This window comes from Gopherus evgoodei, chromosome 2 (genome assembly GCF_007399415.2).
Source record: "Gopherus evgoodei ecotype Sinaloan lineage chromosome 2, rGopEvg1_v1.p, whole genome shotgun sequence".
Classification (NCBI taxonomy): Eukaryota; Metazoa; Chordata; order Testudines; family Testudinidae; genus Gopherus; species Gopherus evgoodei.
The window spans coordinates 280,185,867-280,204,532 of record NC_044323.1 but is presented as its reverse complement, the minus strand read 5'-3'; the positions used below and the strand labels follow the sequence as shown (position 1 = coordinate 280,204,532).

Here is an 18,666-nt window from a genome sequence, read left to right as displayed (position 1 = left end):
CCACCAAATTCACAGCCATGAAAAACTCACCACAGACCGTGAAATCTGGTTTCCCGCCATGAAATCTGTTTTTTACCCTATACCATACAGATTTCATGGAGGAGACCAGTGTTTCTCAAACTGGGGTTCCTGACCCAAAAGTGGGTTCCAGGAGGAGGGTCACAAAGTTATTTTAGGTGGGCTGTGGTATTGCTACCCTTATTTCTGCATTACCTTCACAGCTGGGCAGTCGGAAGGCGGTGACTTTTGGCCAGACACCCTGCTCTGAAAGCAGCAGCACAGAAGTAAGGTGGCAATACCATATCATGCCATCCTTACTTCTGCGTCGCTGCCCTTCAGAGCTGGGATCCCAGCCAGTAGCTGCTGCTCTCTAGCCACCCAGATCTGAAGGCATCACCGCTGCCAGAAGCAGCGCAGAAGTAAGGGTAGCCATACCACAAACCCCCTACAATAACCTTGCAAAAAAAAAACCCATAACTCCTTTTTGGGTCAGTACCGCTACAATTACAACACTATGAAATTTCAGATTTAAATAGCTGAAATCATGAAATTTATGATTTTTAACATCTTATGACCGTGAAATTGACCAAAATGGATGGTGAATTTGGTAGGACCCTAACCATGTAAGTCCCACTTAGGCCCTCAATAGAGGGGCTTACTGGGACTTCAGTGGTGCATACATTGAAACCTGTCCCTTAGCTCACAGGGTGGTGAATTTCACACCTAGAGACTAGGAGCACAAAGAATACAACTTTACTTTCAGATCTCAGATGCAGTTTGCTAAAATGAAAGATCAATCGTTTTTGTGTTTCTTAGGGCATGTCTACACAACCACTTGCTGCGTAGCTAGCTGGGGTGTTAATCTACAGCGTTTCAGTGTCCCACACAGTAAGTGTCCATATGGGACCATGCTGCTGCTCACTAAAAGTTCCCTAGTGAACTTTGACCTATGGCTGTTTCAAACCACAGCACTGCAATATGCACCAGAGACCTCTTAGTGTGCATAAGCACAGTACACACGGGCAGTTAATGCGTGGCACTCTGGAGCTCTGTAGATTTGTACTGAAGCTCGGCATGCAGAAAGTGTTTGTGTGGATATGCTCTAAAATGAGCAAATTTGATCCAGAACCCACTGATAGAGAATACATATGGAATCCTAGAATATTATTTTTAGAGCCACTTTTCTGTGTATTAAAGGCAGGGCTGTTATTTCTAATACATGATGCGTGTCACTGTGCATCTTGGAATTAACCTGTTTGTTCTTGCATAAAGCATAGCTGATAACTGATTTTTCAAGATACCTTATTTATGAATAGGTTCAAAAGTCTTGGGCCTGATTCTGGTCTTACCTTTTCTAAAATGGGTTAGATCCATTGACTTCAATGCAAGTGTTGCTGATTTACACATTTTAAGTGAGCCCAGAATCAGGCCTCCTCAACGTACATTGTAAATGAATGAAGAAAAGTCAGATGCTTGTAAGGTGGATGCAGAACCCATTCTTGACTCTACCAGCTGGTTTATTAATATTTTGTCCCAGTACATGTATTAAATCAGTAGCCAGGATCACAGCTCTGCTTAGCGCTGTTATCGTTTCCATTATAAACCCCATATTTCAGGAGTTTATAATGCAATCTTCTGAAATTTTATTAGACTAAAACTCAGCACAAAGATAGTCACCCTAGCAACTAATGTATTGTTTTCTATCTTTTTTTGTATTTAGTCCCTTACTTAAATTAATTTAACCTTTTTGGATTTATAAGCTTGGAAACAAAGTCTGTTTCTCAGGTAGCAGACTATGTGTTTTTTTCAAATCCAGGCCAAATGCTACTTACCTTTGGGAAACAATTTTTACAGTCATTTTATTGTTTGAGACCATTAATCTAGGTGGACATTTTGGAAAAAATAATGGGTCAGATCCTCTTCTGAGGTAAATTGGCATAGATGCATTGACTTCCGTTCAGCTACATTGATTTATATCGGCTGAAGATCTGGCCCTAAGTTTTAAATGGATTGAGATATAAATATTTCAAATTTCTTATGGTTTTTTATTGTGAAATTATGTTTCATATTATATATAACTTCTGATTCTGTGTTTTTCTGGATTCCTTCACTTCCAGGCACTTCAGAGGAGTTAAGTGTAATCAGCAACTTGCAGGAGATAGTCACTACCACAAAGGGTTAAACCCATACCCTTTTTACTACACAAATTCCTAGGACTATCACTAGGATTTTACATAGTATAAATCTGCAATGGCATCAAATAGTCCACAAAACAAGGGTTGCAAAGAGATGAGATGGGAAATATTATGGGACAGAGCTTGCGCTGGTGTAAACCAGTACAGAGCCATTGAAATCAATGCCAGTTTACACCACTGGAAAATCTAGCTCTGTATATCTCCTACATATGTTACTCCTGGGGAATTCTGTCCCCAAAAAATAACATAATAGAATCACGCCAATTTCAATTATTTTGGTAATTTATTTCAAAATACCTGTCAGTATTCAGGAAATGTTTTTTGACAAATAGATCCCTTACTAGGTGTATTAATACCGAACTTCGAGTAACTCTTTTAAACTGCTATACAAAAACGTATTTCCTGCCCCTCTCAGAAGCAGTGCAAAGGCTTCGGGGAGTCAGGTGCTTGGGGCGGGAGCAGTGTGCAGAGCCCTGTGGCCTCCTCGCCTAGGAGTCGGACCTGCTGCTGGCCGCTTCCGGGGCCCAGCGCGGTGTCAGAACAGGTAGGGACTAGCCAGCCTTAGCCAGGCAGCACCGCTGAGGGAGCTTTTAACAGCCCAATCAGCAGTGCTAACCAGAGCCACCGCCACCCAGTGCCTTACATTCTGCGACTCGGTACTAGGTCATGACCCGCAGTCTGAAAACCACTGCCATAGCTCACACTGAATAGTACCTCACTCTGGGGGTAGTCTGATGGGGAATCAGTGGGACTGCTCCTGGAGTAAGGTACTACTCATCATAATGGAATCAGGCTCTGCTATTAAAGCCCCCGTCCTGCAATCTGATCTAGGTTAGCCTGGTGATGCTCTGATACTACTGCATACGATGCTCACCAATAGTGTCTCATTGTTTTCTTATACTCCCTCCTCAGTCTGGCTGCACCCATTTGTTGTCTCTTGTCTGATACTTAGATTGTAAGATCTTTGAGGCAGGGTCTGTCTTTCTGTTCAGTTATGTTTGTATAGTACCTAGCACAATGGGGTCCGGTGCATGTCTGGGGCTCCTAAGTGCTACCTCAATCCAAATAATTACTAATAATAATATGGGCTGATCCCTGCACCTGCATGAAATCCCACTGAAGTGAGTGGGGCTCCATGCTGGTGCCAGACTTTGACCTTGGGCTTCCACTGCAGTACTGGAGTCTGTGTTTATAAAGAAATTTGCAGATCATGAGTGATTACACAGCACCTCTAAAATGTAACAGTGTATAATGCTGAATTATTGTAAAATAATATGTAGTACCAAAAAGAGCATGTATCTATAATGTTAAATAATGACATAAAGCTCTCCATAGTCCTTCCTTTCAAAATACGCAATCAGCATTTAGTACCATTTGTGTCATACACACAGGAGGATCCACATCTCCAAAGCCACTCTGGACTGCCTGAATGGGGATTATAAAGTTGAAGAAGGACACGGTAAAGAACGAAATGAATTCTTAAGGAAACATAACATTGAGACCTATTTAATAAAACAGCCCGAGGAGAGTCTGTTGACTTTGCCTGAAGACATTGTGAAAGAATCTGTCAGCACCTCAGACAGGAGAAACAGTGGGGCAACATTTACAGAAGGATCATGGAGCCCTGAACTCCCATTTGATAACATAGTGGGAAAACAGAACGTAAGTCAAACTTTCCTTAATGTCATCAACTATGAAAGCATGCTTGAATGCGTCTCAATAATGGAAGCCTCAGAGGAAACAAATTCATCTTTAACCTTTTCTGTAACATGTACTGCAACTGCAGATGATTAAACAAATCACCTCAGGACAGAATTAACCTATATCAGAATCAGGGAAATGCCACGGTTTCATGGGGAGGGGCAAGGGTTGTTTGTTTTGGGTCCAACTAAAATTGAATACTATGCAGCTCAGTTTTAATTGAACCAAACCTCAAAGCAGTTAATTAAATGTAAAACCAATGTCATTAAATGACATGAGATGGGCAAGTCACCATGTGTAACTTCTATTTAGCCAACGCAGTATATTTTCAGTGCACTGCTGTATTCATTGTCAAAGTCAAGACAAGCAGGTGTATGTTGTGTGGGATGTGCAAACATAGCACAGAGCTATGCATGAGCCAAAGTAAAGAGCTGTGGACTAATATGCACCTTGTGATAACAGGATTACTATTGTTCACATTCTTCCTTTATTAGCTTAAAAAAAGAGTCCTGGACATAATTATGGTTCCCCAACAGGGGATTATTGGAGTCTTGACTAGCTAAGCAGAAGTAAGGAGCAGTAACATGAAAGAAATATCTCTCTAGGTTGCTCTCAATCAGACCCTTTTCAAAAGCATTCATGTTAGTTGTACGCATTCTGGGATCCAATAATTTTTCACAGTCATAAAATCAGTTGTGAAGCCTGTCTGCTTAAAAGGAATTAAAGATGAAAAGGTTAAAATGCCCTAAGATACCACTCTTTCTGCTGCATTTGAAAGATTGATGAGTCATAGTGAAACAAGATCAGTTTGAGTTGCCTTCCATTTGTATGTGAGAGATTTATAATGACATGATATTTCCTTTCTTTTGCTACATGTACTTAGTCCTAGTTGTCTGAAATGTCTTTAGAACTTAAAGCTTTGTTGCGTGAAGATCATGCTTCATCAACAGTCTCTTATCATAAACCCTCACAAGTGATCAATTCTTTGTGAAGAGCCTTTGTCCTTTCAGACTGAAATGGTGCATGGTACAGTTGGCTGTTCTATAAAACATCTGTTTTATATGGGTATCTGTGTTTTTGCTTATCTGTATGTACAACTCCTTTCAGCTCTCACATCATTTTGTCAGCTTATATCTGTGTTTTCGTTCCATTGGGAATGAAAGAGTGCGTGCATGTTGCTGAGATTAACTTCTCTCAACTTTCTCCTTTCCTTGTTCTTTCCATTTCCAATTTCTAAAGGCCAAAAAAAAATAAAAAATTGCTGATTAGGCTATTCTCCCATTGTCCATATTCTCAGCTGTACCTTACCATGGTGCTCACAGTGGAGAAAAAGAACTATTGTTTTATACCATTGTTGACCTCCTTCCATCTAACAAGCCAGTAAAAAGTCTATGAAAATTACTGAAATGTGTATAAATGCGCGTATCTTCAAAGGGATTGCACCTTATGGCAACAAAACAAATCTAAATCAATAGAAGATGGCTTCTCCCTATTTTGGTTGACTATTACTTATCCCAGTATTAAAAGCATAAATCATTTTTACTATATAACAATTAATTACCTGGGTAGAAGCTCTAATTACCCAGTCATTGCATGCATATTCAATTATGTAATTTTCAATTGTAAAATCAATATACTGTGCATTATTGTTTATTAATAGTGGGCTGAAGCTAATATAATCTTAGAAATCAAATGGCATCTTTGAATTATGCTAGTAATTTTTATCTTTCTCCAAAGGCTGGTCAGCCTTGGACAGATTAATCATTTAATAGTGTTAATTATCAGCAGAAAAATCATTTGTAGCACAGGAGGTTGGAAATGCAAGAAACAGCTGTTCAACAGCAAAGCACTGGATCTGCTTTAGTATTTGCCAGTTCCTTTTAAATGTCCTCACTAAAAAATTATCAGTTACAACAAGATTTGGGTAACTCAACTCATCTGGTACCTGTGGCTTAATTCTAGGTTTTGCCAAGTCTGTGAGAATCTGACAGATTAGAGTCTCTTCTGATTTCTCTTCTCCGAGCACCAATTCATCACATTTCATATATTTTTCCCTAATTTATTTTAGACTTATGGCCTATGAGAGTGGAGTGGAGTGTAGGTATGAGATTTGATTTAGAGGCCAAGTAAGCAGTCTACACATCACACACATGTAGAAAAGCTAAATTTACCAGGCTTGTGACTTAGGTTTGGTTGTGAATTATGCTGAGGTTGTGTGTGGCCATAATGAAATTCAGTCCATGTCCAATATCCTACTGTATAGCTAGTGGAATGGAGCTATTAGCGTGGCTGGGTCCTTCTGTAAAGCGTAGTCTCCAACCCCTGTGTATATGGATAGTTGGTGGAATTGGATTCTCTGTCTGTGCTTTACAGAAGTTGTAACCAAGGGCAGAATATGGCCCCTGATGTTACTCTGAAGAAATTTGACAGAAATGGGATGCAGTTACAAAAATGCTAGTCTGACAGATTTATGGTGTATTCTAGTGATTGTTTTGGTGACTGTTACCAATGCAGGTATCTAATAAACAATGTATAAAGAATCCCATTGATTTTAGAGAAGTATGAGCAACTGTTGTAAAGACCGGGAGTCAAACACAAAAGGGCAGGGGTCATAAAGTGCAGGAGACCTAGATTCAATTCCTAGTGCCAACCTCTTATTTTGATGCCAAGAGCCCCTATGAACTAGTCTTACAGGATTGAATAGACAATAGAAACCTATCTTTTGTTATTTTAAACCATCCTGTAGTGTTTAACAAAGAATCATATCCCTGCCATAGAACTCTACTGTAAAAAAGAAACTTACAGAAAGGATATTGCTCTCTATTCAATTTTATTATTTTTAGAATAATTTCTATAAAATTCTCTTTCATGCTTATGCACTTCTGTAGGACTTTGCATAGAGCATCTTTAGCTGCTTCAATATCTTTGTAAATTTGGCCCTTGGACTAGGAATATATGATGACATGGGCAAAATGGACCAGAAGAAAAAATCATTACTTCCTATTTTTTTCAAAAATGTGTGTATTTTTATTTTGAAAACTGACCTTTTAAAATTTGATCTCTCTGATTCCTGTACTTTAATATATTTCTGCACCCTCTGCTTTCAATTTATCTTATTTTATGTCTGGTTTGCCCTCTCCCGCTTTTTGGTCTTTTCACTTTAAAGTCCAGATTCTGCCCTCTAGCATCAATGTGAGCTCATCTAATGGTGGAACTTGAACCTGAGAGCTTGTGCCTGTGTCATACACTAACGAGACTCAAGCAACTAACTCATGTTCTAAAAGGAAACGTTCAGCTCAGGGAATGGGAATTTGAATGCACCATCTTTTTAGCTAATGATAATATGAGTAGCCTGCCTACATTTGCATTGCATCATACTGAAAACATAACCTTTGAGGTCTGCTAGTGTGTCCTTTCTTCTGGCTAATAAATGAGAAGGCAAAACAAAACTCTGTTGGCACCACATGGGGGTATGCAGTTATCTAAGTTCCACTTAGCACGTTTTATATTCCGAATAACTAAGCTGACTCTGGATCTTTTTTGTTGACACAACAAAACCAATCCCAATTCCAAAGCTAATTGGATATAGATAATAGTGTAATTAGATTTAGTACTGCATTATGGTTCTGCTGGAATACGTTGAATCAAAAAGATTTAAACCTACCCCCTGAAAGTCACTCAGTGTTTTTTCTTGTATTTTTACAGTTACAAAAAAATAAAGAATCCTTGGTTAGTGTGAATTTTTCTACTGCTACTTCCAACATTATCTGGGCCTAAACCCACATCCTCTGTCTATGCAAAAATGCCAGGGGCATCACTGGGAGATGGCAAGTAATGGGCCTGTCTCATGCAACTCTTTTATATCGAAGTACAAGCCTCTTGATCTGAGATGACCCAAACATTTAAAGTACTGTGATTGCAAGGAGTTAACATGCTAAGGCCCAAAACCTAGTCACAATGAAGTCAATGGAATTTTTGCTATTGATTTCAACGAGATAAGGATTCGCAGCTGAAGCATTAGACAACACTGGGAAATACATTATACTGTCACACTGGAGAAGTTTTATATGAAAAACAAATTATAATAACTTCACTTGGGTAGCAATAATAGGCATGAGAAAAATTGGAAAGCCATGTGCAGAACTGCATTATTCATGCCTTTTGGTCTGTCTCACTTGTTCTCTGCTTACTAATACCCCCCCCCCACATACCCCCTCTCTTGGGACATATTTATAATTCCAGATCTCTTGACAACATCAAACAGCCCCTGTTTTAAACCAATCAACCTACTGGAGAAATATTTCCTCCTTTCCCTTAATATTACACTGGTCCGAGGTACAGGATGGGCACCAGGGAGAGATTCTCAGCTGATGTAAATCGTTATGATAATATACTCAAGCTGATTTGCCCCATGGGATGAAATCCTGGTTCCATTGAAATCAATGGCAAAACTCCCATGACTTTAACAAGGCTAGGATTTTACCCCAGACTAATGCAGTGTAAGGTTAGGTGTACTGTGATCCTGCAAGGCTACAAATGGGAGCTTTGTGCCATTAGAAAGGGGATATTGCCCTGTTTTCCCATGGGATATACAGCACTTGCATCTCACCCTGGAAGGGCTAGTGATATCCGCATGGATGATCTCATTTAACTCATTCTTAGAGTTTTCTAAAAACTTATTCATTATTACTTTCCTCTTCAGTACAGCTTAGGGTGACCAGATGTCCTGATTTTATAGGAACAGTCCCAATTTTGGGGTCTTTTTCTTATATAGGCTCCTCTTATCCCCCACCCTCACCCTGATTTTTCACACTTGCTGTCTGGTCACTCTAGTACAGCTGGACTCATGATATTAAAGGAGCATGGTTTTACAGGAAGAGGGAAGTGAAATATCGTTCCCATGCAGTATTTCAAATCTCTCTGAAACATTTCTAAAGTTGTTAGTTATTTTGTAGCACATCTTCATCTGTGTTCGAGCAGAGCCTCATACACTGGTTCCCTGATTCTAAATGGAGTCTTTGGGTGCTATTGTAGTGTAAATGCTGATCATCATCATCATCATCATGATATATAGAACACATCATTGCATGATATAAAGGTATCAGTGCTGTTCATTTGGGAGGTTGGCCTAACTCCTGAGTACAATGGCTATCTCCAAACTTGGGTCAATAAAACCTTTGGAGCACATCATTGCATGCATGCATATTTGTGCATCTAACAGACAGACATAGAACCATTGCCTTAATAAAAAAGACATTTGCCAACTGTTAACCAAACTCATATCATGGACACTAGTTTTTCCTTAGACTTAGAACAATAAATAAGTGTGATAACTCTACAGGATGGCATCTGTTGGCAAACATGGAACTGTTTTGTGTTGACCACTATATATACAATGCTTTCTCTGCCAGTAGGGATGTGACTGAAAGCACTATGTCTTGTCTTTCACTGTCACTCACTAATATTGCAAAACAAATCATTAAGCCCTGATTCTGCCACCCTCACTAATATTCAATAGTACTTTACTCTGCAAATAGCCCTGTTGGTTTCAATGGGATTACTTGAGGAATAAGAACTACTCTGGATGAATAAGGGTGGCGGCATCTGGCCCTCAGTAGTTATATGGGTCACCAGTATTTCTTCCATATAGCTGCTGACCAGACAGCATCATAGGCTTGGTGGGGAAGCAAGTATTCCACATTGGCTCCCCTCACAAATGCAAAACAAAGCATGGTATGTGCTGGCAGAAGTGGATGCAAGCACATACCTTGGTCAATGACATACAGATAGCCTTTTATTACTTTATTCTTATTGCCCATTAGGGAAAAGCTGTTTGCTTCAGTGTCTTTGTGTATATGTGAGAGATGGACAGATTACATCGTGTTCAGCTTGGACTTTCCCTTCTTTTTCCCAGAGAAATACGGATTGTTTCAATCCAGTTTCCTCCTTGTCCCACTGCAAATTGGATTGTGGCCTCTGTCGTGATTAGGTTGCATATTTAGGCACCAGTAGTTCTAAACCAATTAGTTAATATATGCAGCAACAAAGCAGCATGATTTTTCACTTCAAATTGAGCAAAATTACTTTAGTCACCTACTGAAGTGAGGTTAGGTGAGGTGAGATGATTTTCCCCAAGTAATCAAGAGTTACGCAGCTAAAACATCAGGCACTTGTCTCCCTCTTCTTCCAGCAGAGCTATAATGATAGGACGTAGTTCTGAAGAGACCAAAATGCTTCAGCCTCTGAAGTGATCCTGTTCTTATATAGAACCATGCACTGCTTCAAGCCTTCATCCCTATATCAGAATATCCATAATAGCTTCACTACAGATCCCAAGTTTAAATTAACTCTTTCAAGTCTGGAGAACGACTAATATACCTCTAAGCAAAGGATGTTATTAGGCGTGATCCAGAACACATCGCAATCATATTTTCTTCTGTTCCTAAAATCTCAAATCTCATGATTCACGGCTTCTCCCAATCACCTGTAGGGGTCAGAAAGGACTCCATTTTTTTCTCCTTCCTCTGAAGTACCAGAGATGGCCATGCCTGAAGATGGAACACTGGGCGGAGGGGGCCAGTTATTTGAGGTGGGACTCGGAATTCTCTCTCTCTCAGGTGCTTGGCTGGCTGGTTCTTGCTCATATGCTCTGGGTCTAACTGGGCACCATATGTGGGGATGGGAAGTTATTCCCCCAGACCAAACTGGCAGGGACGCTGGTTGTGTTTTTTTCCCTTCCTCTGCAGCATGGGGCATGAGTCACTTGCCAAAATCATCTGGGTATGTATCGCTGAAAAACTCCTTGTCACTGCTGGGGCCTCACACATTTGTGCACCTCAGTCCTTCCTGTTCTCTGCCTGTGGCGTGCAATACTTTAAGCTCCAGAGGGCTATAGTACTTTGATCTAATTCTGGTTGATAGTGTTGGTGTTGGGGTGGCTAACTGGAGTTTATTGACCTGTGATTTACAAGAGGTCAGATTAGACGTTCTGGTGGTACCTTCTGGCATGAAACTGTGACTCTAAAAAGACTCCTAATGACTTCACTGGAATCTGTCCTTAATGCATACATCTTAACTCCTGCATACCAAGGATAGGATGAGGACTTAGATATGTCTGAAAGTTTTTATGGTAATGTTTAATTGATTTCCCTTTCAAAAATTTGGTGGCACTGCCTTTTTTGTGGCTAAGTAAAAGGGCTTGTCAAAACACTTAAAGGATGAAATCCAGCCCTATTGAAGTCAACAGCAAAATCCCCATTGACTTCAATATGGGAGGGATTTCAGCCATAGTGTGTTAAGCTCTTTTAGCTTTCTGTGTTCTAAAGTTTCTCTTCTAATTGTGCAGTGTGAGAGAGCAATTTACTATTCAGGATTATTTGATCCTTGGCCTCTCTACCGTGACTTCAAAAATGGTTGCCCCTTACAGCTGTATTTTGTAATGGTGAATACTTATCCACTGGTAGTTAGGCTAAAACTACTCTCATGTTCTTATGTGCCATTCAGTATTCATCAGAAGGTAGCAGCTAAGAATAGTTTCTGTCCATGCACTGAATTTGAACCAGGGAAAGACTCCATATTCCTTTAGCTACATGGAGTCTCCTAATCAATAAGAATTGCCTTATAGATTCAAACCGCTGGTCCAGCTAGACCAGTATCCTGTCTGCTGCAGTGGGCAATACCAGATACATAAGAGGAACCCTGCAACAGGCAGCTGTGAATTAACCTATCCACAAGGAAAATTTCTTCCTAACCCCTAATAATTAGAGGTTGTCTTGTACCCTAAAGTTTGAGAGTTTATATCCCTTCTACTCATTAGCATTTCTTTAAACATTGGGAACATAGCAGACAATAATGTTTACGTTTTCCCATTCAATCTGCTGTCCTGTGGTTCACATAATGAATTGCTACACTGGGTTGAGTTACTCACTTCATGGAATTAAATTCTACATCTGTTCTCAAAGTTAAACCCTAGTCTTACTATCTCCACCATCTGTCCTTTTCGAAACTTCACAGAAATCACTTGTGTCATCAGTGATGGAAAAGTACAATTAAAATGATCTACAAAAAAATCTACCATAGTTCCTACCATGAAAAGTGCTGTATATGAATTATGTTAACCAATATGGCATAACTGTGATCTACATATGCTGGTTGGGACATGCCAATGTAGAGAGAGAGCTCACTGTCTGCTTGAAAGCATAAAAACAGGCACATGGTGAGACAGGGAAGTTTCTCCTTCTTTCTCCTTCCCTCCAAACTTCCTGTTCCCTGACTATACACATCCAGTAACTTCACTGTCTTTTCTCCTTTACATATTTTCTGTGAATTCTTTTCTAATTGGCTAAGACAGACCACTGAATTCAGTCCCCTGTTTTGAGACGTTGGTGTGGGTTCCTTCCACCATCCTCTAAGAATTTCACAAATTCAGCAACAAAATCTGGAAACATTGTAACAATGATATAGTTCAGTGGAACCACAAACATAAAAGCCCCTACAAAACATGACACGAAAGCAGCCACCTGCTATACTGCATGTGTTTAGTGGAACAGACTTTTTTTTAAACTTCTGTAGGTTTCATTGAATGAATTGCATGGAATGCTGTTACGGTTTGCAATGCAACATGATCTAAAACATTGCATTTTTAACCCAAGGGGACCAGCAGGTTTATTCTGTTTGCATGTGCTTTCCCCTAGACTCTGGCTGCCCTAACAAGAAATTCAATAAATCTGCTTCCAAACCATCTTGCACAAGCTTTGCATGTCCAGTCTGGGCCCGAGGAAATTAACAAGCGAATAGAGCACACCATCGACTTACGGAGTGGCGATAAATTGAGAAGAGAGCATATCAAGCCTTTCTCACTGATGTTTAAAGACTCCAGCCTGGAGCATAAGGTAGCTGGGTCTTGATAGCTGCTTTTTTCCAATTCAAATTGTCTTAAATGTCCACTGAATTAGAGACAACAGCTCTAGGTTCTAGCTTTGTTTTGTTTTGTTTTTAGAAGACATGATTGAACCAACGGTCATTATACTCCTTGATGAGTCAGTTCCATAGCTGGCAAGTCCCTACTAGTGAGCAAGGGCTGCTTTTGAAGAAAAGTGAAAACTGTTTGCAGGCCTTTTAATTTGATGATGAGTCTTACATTTAAAAATCAGGCTGCTTTGGCACAAACTGGGAGCAAGCACATCAATAAAATGATGCTTCTCCTTTAAAAAAAAAATGAGGAGAGATAATATAGAGATCTATTCCCCCTTTTTGGTGATACAATCCCACCCTAAATCCCAGTCAATTGCTATTATTTATTCTGAGTCAAAACTACTCTGTCAAATCTTTGTTTTAGGCCCCAAATTAAAGAAATGTTCTACTTTTGAAGGATAAATATTGTTTTCTCATGTCTCGTGTTGCTCCTGAGCTGCAGTATGATCCCACCTAAATCTTGTCTCTTGTCTGCATTCAAAAGCACATATATATTTCAGTTTGAAAGGGTGGGGAATGGAAAAGTGCGGTCGTCCAGTATTTCTTGCAAGCTAATTGTGTTGGCTCTTTTCATTGATTTCAACTGACTTCATACCCAGAGGATAACAAAGTGCTCAATGTCAGCAGTGACAGTCTTATGGTCAGGTATATGCCTAACTGGAGAAGGGGGAGGGAGAGAAACAGCATGCAAATTGCGCCTTTGAAGAGTCTTGTTGTCCGTCAGTGCTTTAACATCTGTTGAGCAACACTCAAGGTACGTTTGCTCAACTCATGTAGGCAGATCCTCAATGGGTGTAAATTGTCATAGCTCCATTGACTTCCATAGAATTATAACAGTTGACACCAGCTAGGAGTCTGTCCCATAGACATCTGCTAGCATTTTGAGTCTGACCCCACATCCCTGACTCAGGCAATACTCTGATTACAGACCTTGCTCTCATTAAGTAGGAACTTCTCCTCCTGAAACACTTCCTGTCATTGAATCGTACATTACTTTGCAAAAGCTCCCACTGAAGAAATAGTCAAGAAATAAGTTACTACTTAATACAAGCAAAGCCTTAATCTGGCCCAAAGTAAATGGGGATTTTCCAGAACTATGTTAGGGGCATTGTTTTGTTAAACCTGCCTGCCAACTCAGACTCCACAATTAGCAATGACAGGAAAATTCCAGATGGAAAATGTGGGATCTAATTTAAATTCAGTTTAAGCAGGGCAAGAAAAAACCCACTCATCACATTTCATAGGTCAGAGTTCAAATATTAACAAGGAGTTAAATGATATCTAAATGACAGAAAGGTGTCTGTTAAAAAGTCAGCATCTGTTAGTGGCTGCGACACCTGTTGCTCTCAGTATGATACCTCAGAGAGCACAGTGCCATGACTGTAGGTAAATTATGACTTTTTAATGATAACCGTTGTATATCAGCATTTCTAGTCCCCTGCAGAACCAGCAGGCATAGAATATGAAAAAAATGAAGAACTTCTTTTAAAAGTGAACTGGAATAGTTTCAACTTTCTGAATCAGCTTTTTTCAAGTATTGGGTAGAAGTAGATTCAGAGATATTATTTTATCTGATATGGTTTGTTCAGAGCTAATAATTAGAGGAAAACCAAGGTCTCATAGCTATTCATCTTGTTAAGATGCAATCTAACCATGCCATCACAAGCTGGATAGTGAGTTCTTGAGGGCCTGGGACGGCGTCCATGTGTGCAAAGTGCCATGCACACCAATTGTGCTACTCAAAATAATAAATCTAGTAAGTATGCATGGGGCCAGTAGGTTAATGAAAGCCAAATCATCATGTACATTTGATTACTAATATAGTGGAACTATCTTATAGTGACATGCAGGAAATGTTTGTTCCTCCCAGTTTTCCCTGTGCAATGATTGCAGGATTAGCACCACTGGGGATGTTAGTGATGTTGTACAAGATAATATCTGGAGAGAATAGCCACCATTTCTAGAAAGGCAGCCTTTAATTATTTTCTAGATTGTCTATATACTATCATTTAACACTAATTGTTTTCCTCTTGTTTTATCAGGTTAAAATTTGAGTCCGACAAGACTATTTCAAAACATTTTCTCATTCTCCCTGGTCCTTGCTTTTCACTCCAGAATCAGACTTTCCCCCCAGGTCTTAACACTTCTCTGCTGTCTGCCACGACCTTCTACATCAGCTCCAATAGTTGTTCTGCGCAGTGCTTCTGAGTAAATGAACTGGCACAGATTTATTGGCTTTCCCCTCTCACTCTGCTGTTCCCCCATGCCTGATTGATTTAGTTTGCTCCCTGTTGCCTTCAGTTCAGTGCGGTGGCTGCCACAAGACAGCAGCGGCTCCGAAATAAAATATTTCCAAAATGTCTCCAATTTCTTTTTTCTGAAATCTTGTGTCCTCACATTCAGCCTTGTGCTTTTACACAGCACTGATTTCTCCCTAATAAACCCTCTCTTTTGTGGTCCAGGCATTTCTCCCTAGAGAGTACATATATTAAATGTGTACAATAAATTCACTAGCATTAACCCCCCGGTCAGTAATAAACATCGTACTTGCTAGCCATGTTCATTCTGGACAGAGAGTCAATGGCTTATATCTCAGATCAATTTACAAGCAAGTAAATATAAAAATTACTCTGCCTGTATAGGCGATAGGACTGTGCCACTTATGTCCCATTGAAGGCTTATTTCTGGTAGTTTGAGTGGGACTTAAATGGAGCATTGAACTTACATTGCATCTCTGCTCAGGGGCTGGGATTTCATCCATTATAAAATCACTGCAGTCAGAGGAATTCCAGCAGGGATTAATTTGGAGCTTTGATTTGTTAAAAAGGACACAAAAGGCAAAGCATCAATTTCAGGAATCCACCTGCTTTGTGTAAGTGGCACAATTTGTTGTGACACTGTAGCATAATTCCTATCTATTTATAACAGTTTAGGCCTTTATGATTACTTCCAGTGGCAGATTCCCCATTCCTGTTACTCTCCTCTGCTGTTGCATGAACATAGATTCCACAGAGGTGGCAAGCATAGTTATGTCAGAAAATAGGATATCACCATGAAAGGAAAGATAAAATGCACGGTGAATTCCACCAGGATTCATTGCTGTTAGAAGGGATTCATGAAAGATCCCAAATAGTGTGTTTTTTAAATTATTTAATTGCTAATGCATATGTCACTTATTAGCGCTTGATATCTCACTGGACTTTCATTATAATTCACTCCTCATTTCTCTAGAAGCTATTTCCACAAACAGGATAGTGGCAAATGGGAAAAAGCAAAGGCTAAAGAATACTTGAAGTTTTAGCATCAGACTGTGGAAGATGCTGACAGCCTTCTGATAGCTCACAAAGGTTCTCAGCTATCGCTTGGGATGATTCCCCTCTAAATAGGTGTTTATCATGTAGGGGTTTCTCTGCACTTCTTGTTTGTCAGTTGGAAACTTCCCAGTACCATGAATCCCATGCAGATATATCAGGGGAGTGTTGCAGAGAAATTTTCAGCAGGGAAAAGATTGTACTCAAGAAAATCTCATTGCTAAAGAACTAGGTATCTCTAAGGGAATTCCGAGTTGTTCCTCTCCTCACAAGGGTTATTCCTACAGAGAACTACATTGCATTGGGAAGGGAATGTAGGAGGAAGCTGCTATGGGGAAGTTGTTCCCAGGGTGACACTTCAATCTTAAAGTGTACCCATGGAAAACGTGTAATCTGGGCTATTCCAGAAGGCTGTGAGCTCTTAATGGCAGGGACTGTCCTTCCATTACATGCTTGTACATTGCCTAGCACAGTGGTGCCTGATACTCCATTGTGGCCTCTACAGGCTAATGATAACATCCTCATCACTAATACTAATTAAGGCCAGCTCATGCCCTGGTTCTCTGCAGCCATGAATGGTGAGTGCCCACTGCTGTTTGTGGCTGCAAAGTCCCTGCCCGGACCACCGCTCTAGCATGCAGAAGGAACGGGATTGGATGTTGCAAGCAAGTGTGCAGAGAGAGGTAGGGAATGAGCAAAGCTGTTTTGGGGGTGGGGGGCTGTGCTACGTACGCACAGTGCCGGATGGGAGCCTGGGAAAGAATTGTTCCTCTCTGAGTCACAGTGACTTCCTGGCATTCCTCCTAGAGCAGGGATGAGCCTGGAGGCTCAGTCCAGCCCCAGTGACTTCAAAGCACTCAGAAAATGGAAATCGCTACTGAAGCGCTACGTTTTTCCATCGGTTTCAGTGCTCTCCTAGAAATGTTAACAAGTCCTTCTCGAGACACAATTATGCCACATACACCTTTATCCTTTCAACATCAATTTAAACACAGCAGGAAATGCTGTATTTGTGCTGCAGTAAATTAATTCTCTATGATTTCCCTAACCAATCATTTTCATTTCATAATAAATTGTAAAAAGTTGAAATTACCTTTACTTGGTAATTTTGTGCAGTGCATAGGCCCAGTCCTATACAGTTGAGGCAGGCAAAGCCCTTTCTTTCTCCAGTAATAGTTTTACCTGAATCAGGAGTGTGGAACTCGGTATTTCACATGTTACTGGAAAGAAAATGGGGCTTTGTATTTGAGAGGAGACGAGTTTTTTGTTTACAAAGAGCAGCTGAATTTAATATGGCAGTTTTCTTCAGTGCTATCGTTATGTCATTGCTGCTGATAGCTCAGTGACTCAGGTAGTACGTGGAGACAACTCTAACTAAGCTCCCACCCATGGCTTCAAAAATTGACACCCATATCAAAAAGCGAGTAGGAGGCGTTCCCTGGTGAGTGTGGTGAGGCACTAGCAAGCAATTTCTGCAAAGTTTAAGCCTTCTTTAAAAAAAAAAGAAAAAAAAACATGAATGGATGAAGTGTTGTCTTCTTGCAAACGCAGGTAAACACATCTAGTGCTTCTGCACACAGCCGCAGAGTGAAACTAGTAACCCTGTGCACAGTAGTGAAGCCATCAAGAATCATGTCAATTTCACACTGCTGCAGCAATGGGTAGACAAGGGTGTTATTCATGGGAGAGGAGGATCCAAAAGTCAGTAGCAGGCAGAGAGGTAAATGGACATCCTCCTTCCTTATAGCAAACGGAACACTTTGGAAGAGGGAGAAGCTAAGCACCTTCTCCCTTCCAAAAGCTAGATGAGATGGAGCTTTAGATTTCAGCAGATGCTCATACAGGAGATGAAGCCCCCCCAGCCGGATGCAAGGACTGGACACAGTTTAAAGCCCAACACCCTCCTCCTTCAAAAGCAGCCTCGGAGACAAAGGGTTGAGCTTTGCAACAGGCTGTTACCCAGGGACCTTAGTGGTGCAGCGCGCTCTCTCTTGCCACTTTCTCTTCTCATGCTCACAGTTTAGTTCTGCTTATCTGGACCTGTCGGCATCTTGGGGGAGGGTTGTTTCTCACAAAGTCTGTAAGAGAGTTCCTTATATATTTTATATTACCTTTTATTTCATTTACAGTGCTGATATATAACTCAGCTTCATCATCATCTAGAGAGATTAGATAAAAGGGAGAGGCATGGTTCCATTATAATAAAAGTTGAGAGAGAAAGTTTTACAGAATAGGCATCTATTTATTTTTATTCCTTAAAGGAATTTTTGTAGCACAGATAGAACATAAATAGAACTGTGCCAGATTTTTTGAAATATAGGTACATGGGCCAGCTCCTCATCTGCTGTAAATCGACATCGCTCCGCTGAAATCAGTGGTGATATGCTGATTTACACCACCTGAGGACCTAGTCCATGTGCCTCCTGGTTTAACTGATTGACTGAGCCCCAAACTTGTTTCTGAAGTAACTTGCTCGTAAAGGGCGA

At 40.4% G+C, this 18,666-nt stretch overlaps 1 protein-coding gene across 1 annotated transcript in view; it reads left to right on the top strand.

Moving 5' to 3' along the window:
* ADCY8 (adenylate cyclase 8) overlaps nucleotides 1–18,666 on the top strand; it is a 187,119-nt gene that overhangs the window by 116,419 nt on the left and 52,034 nt on the right. The window contains exons 7-8 of the mRNA XM_030553838.1: nucleotides 3,587–3,857; nucleotides 12,590–12,787. Of these exons, the coding sequence (XP_030409698.1) occupies nucleotides 3,587–3,857; nucleotides 12,590–12,787 (469 nt within the window). The remainder of the gene's footprint in view (nucleotides 1–3,586; nucleotides 3,858–12,589; nucleotides 12,788–18,666) is intronic.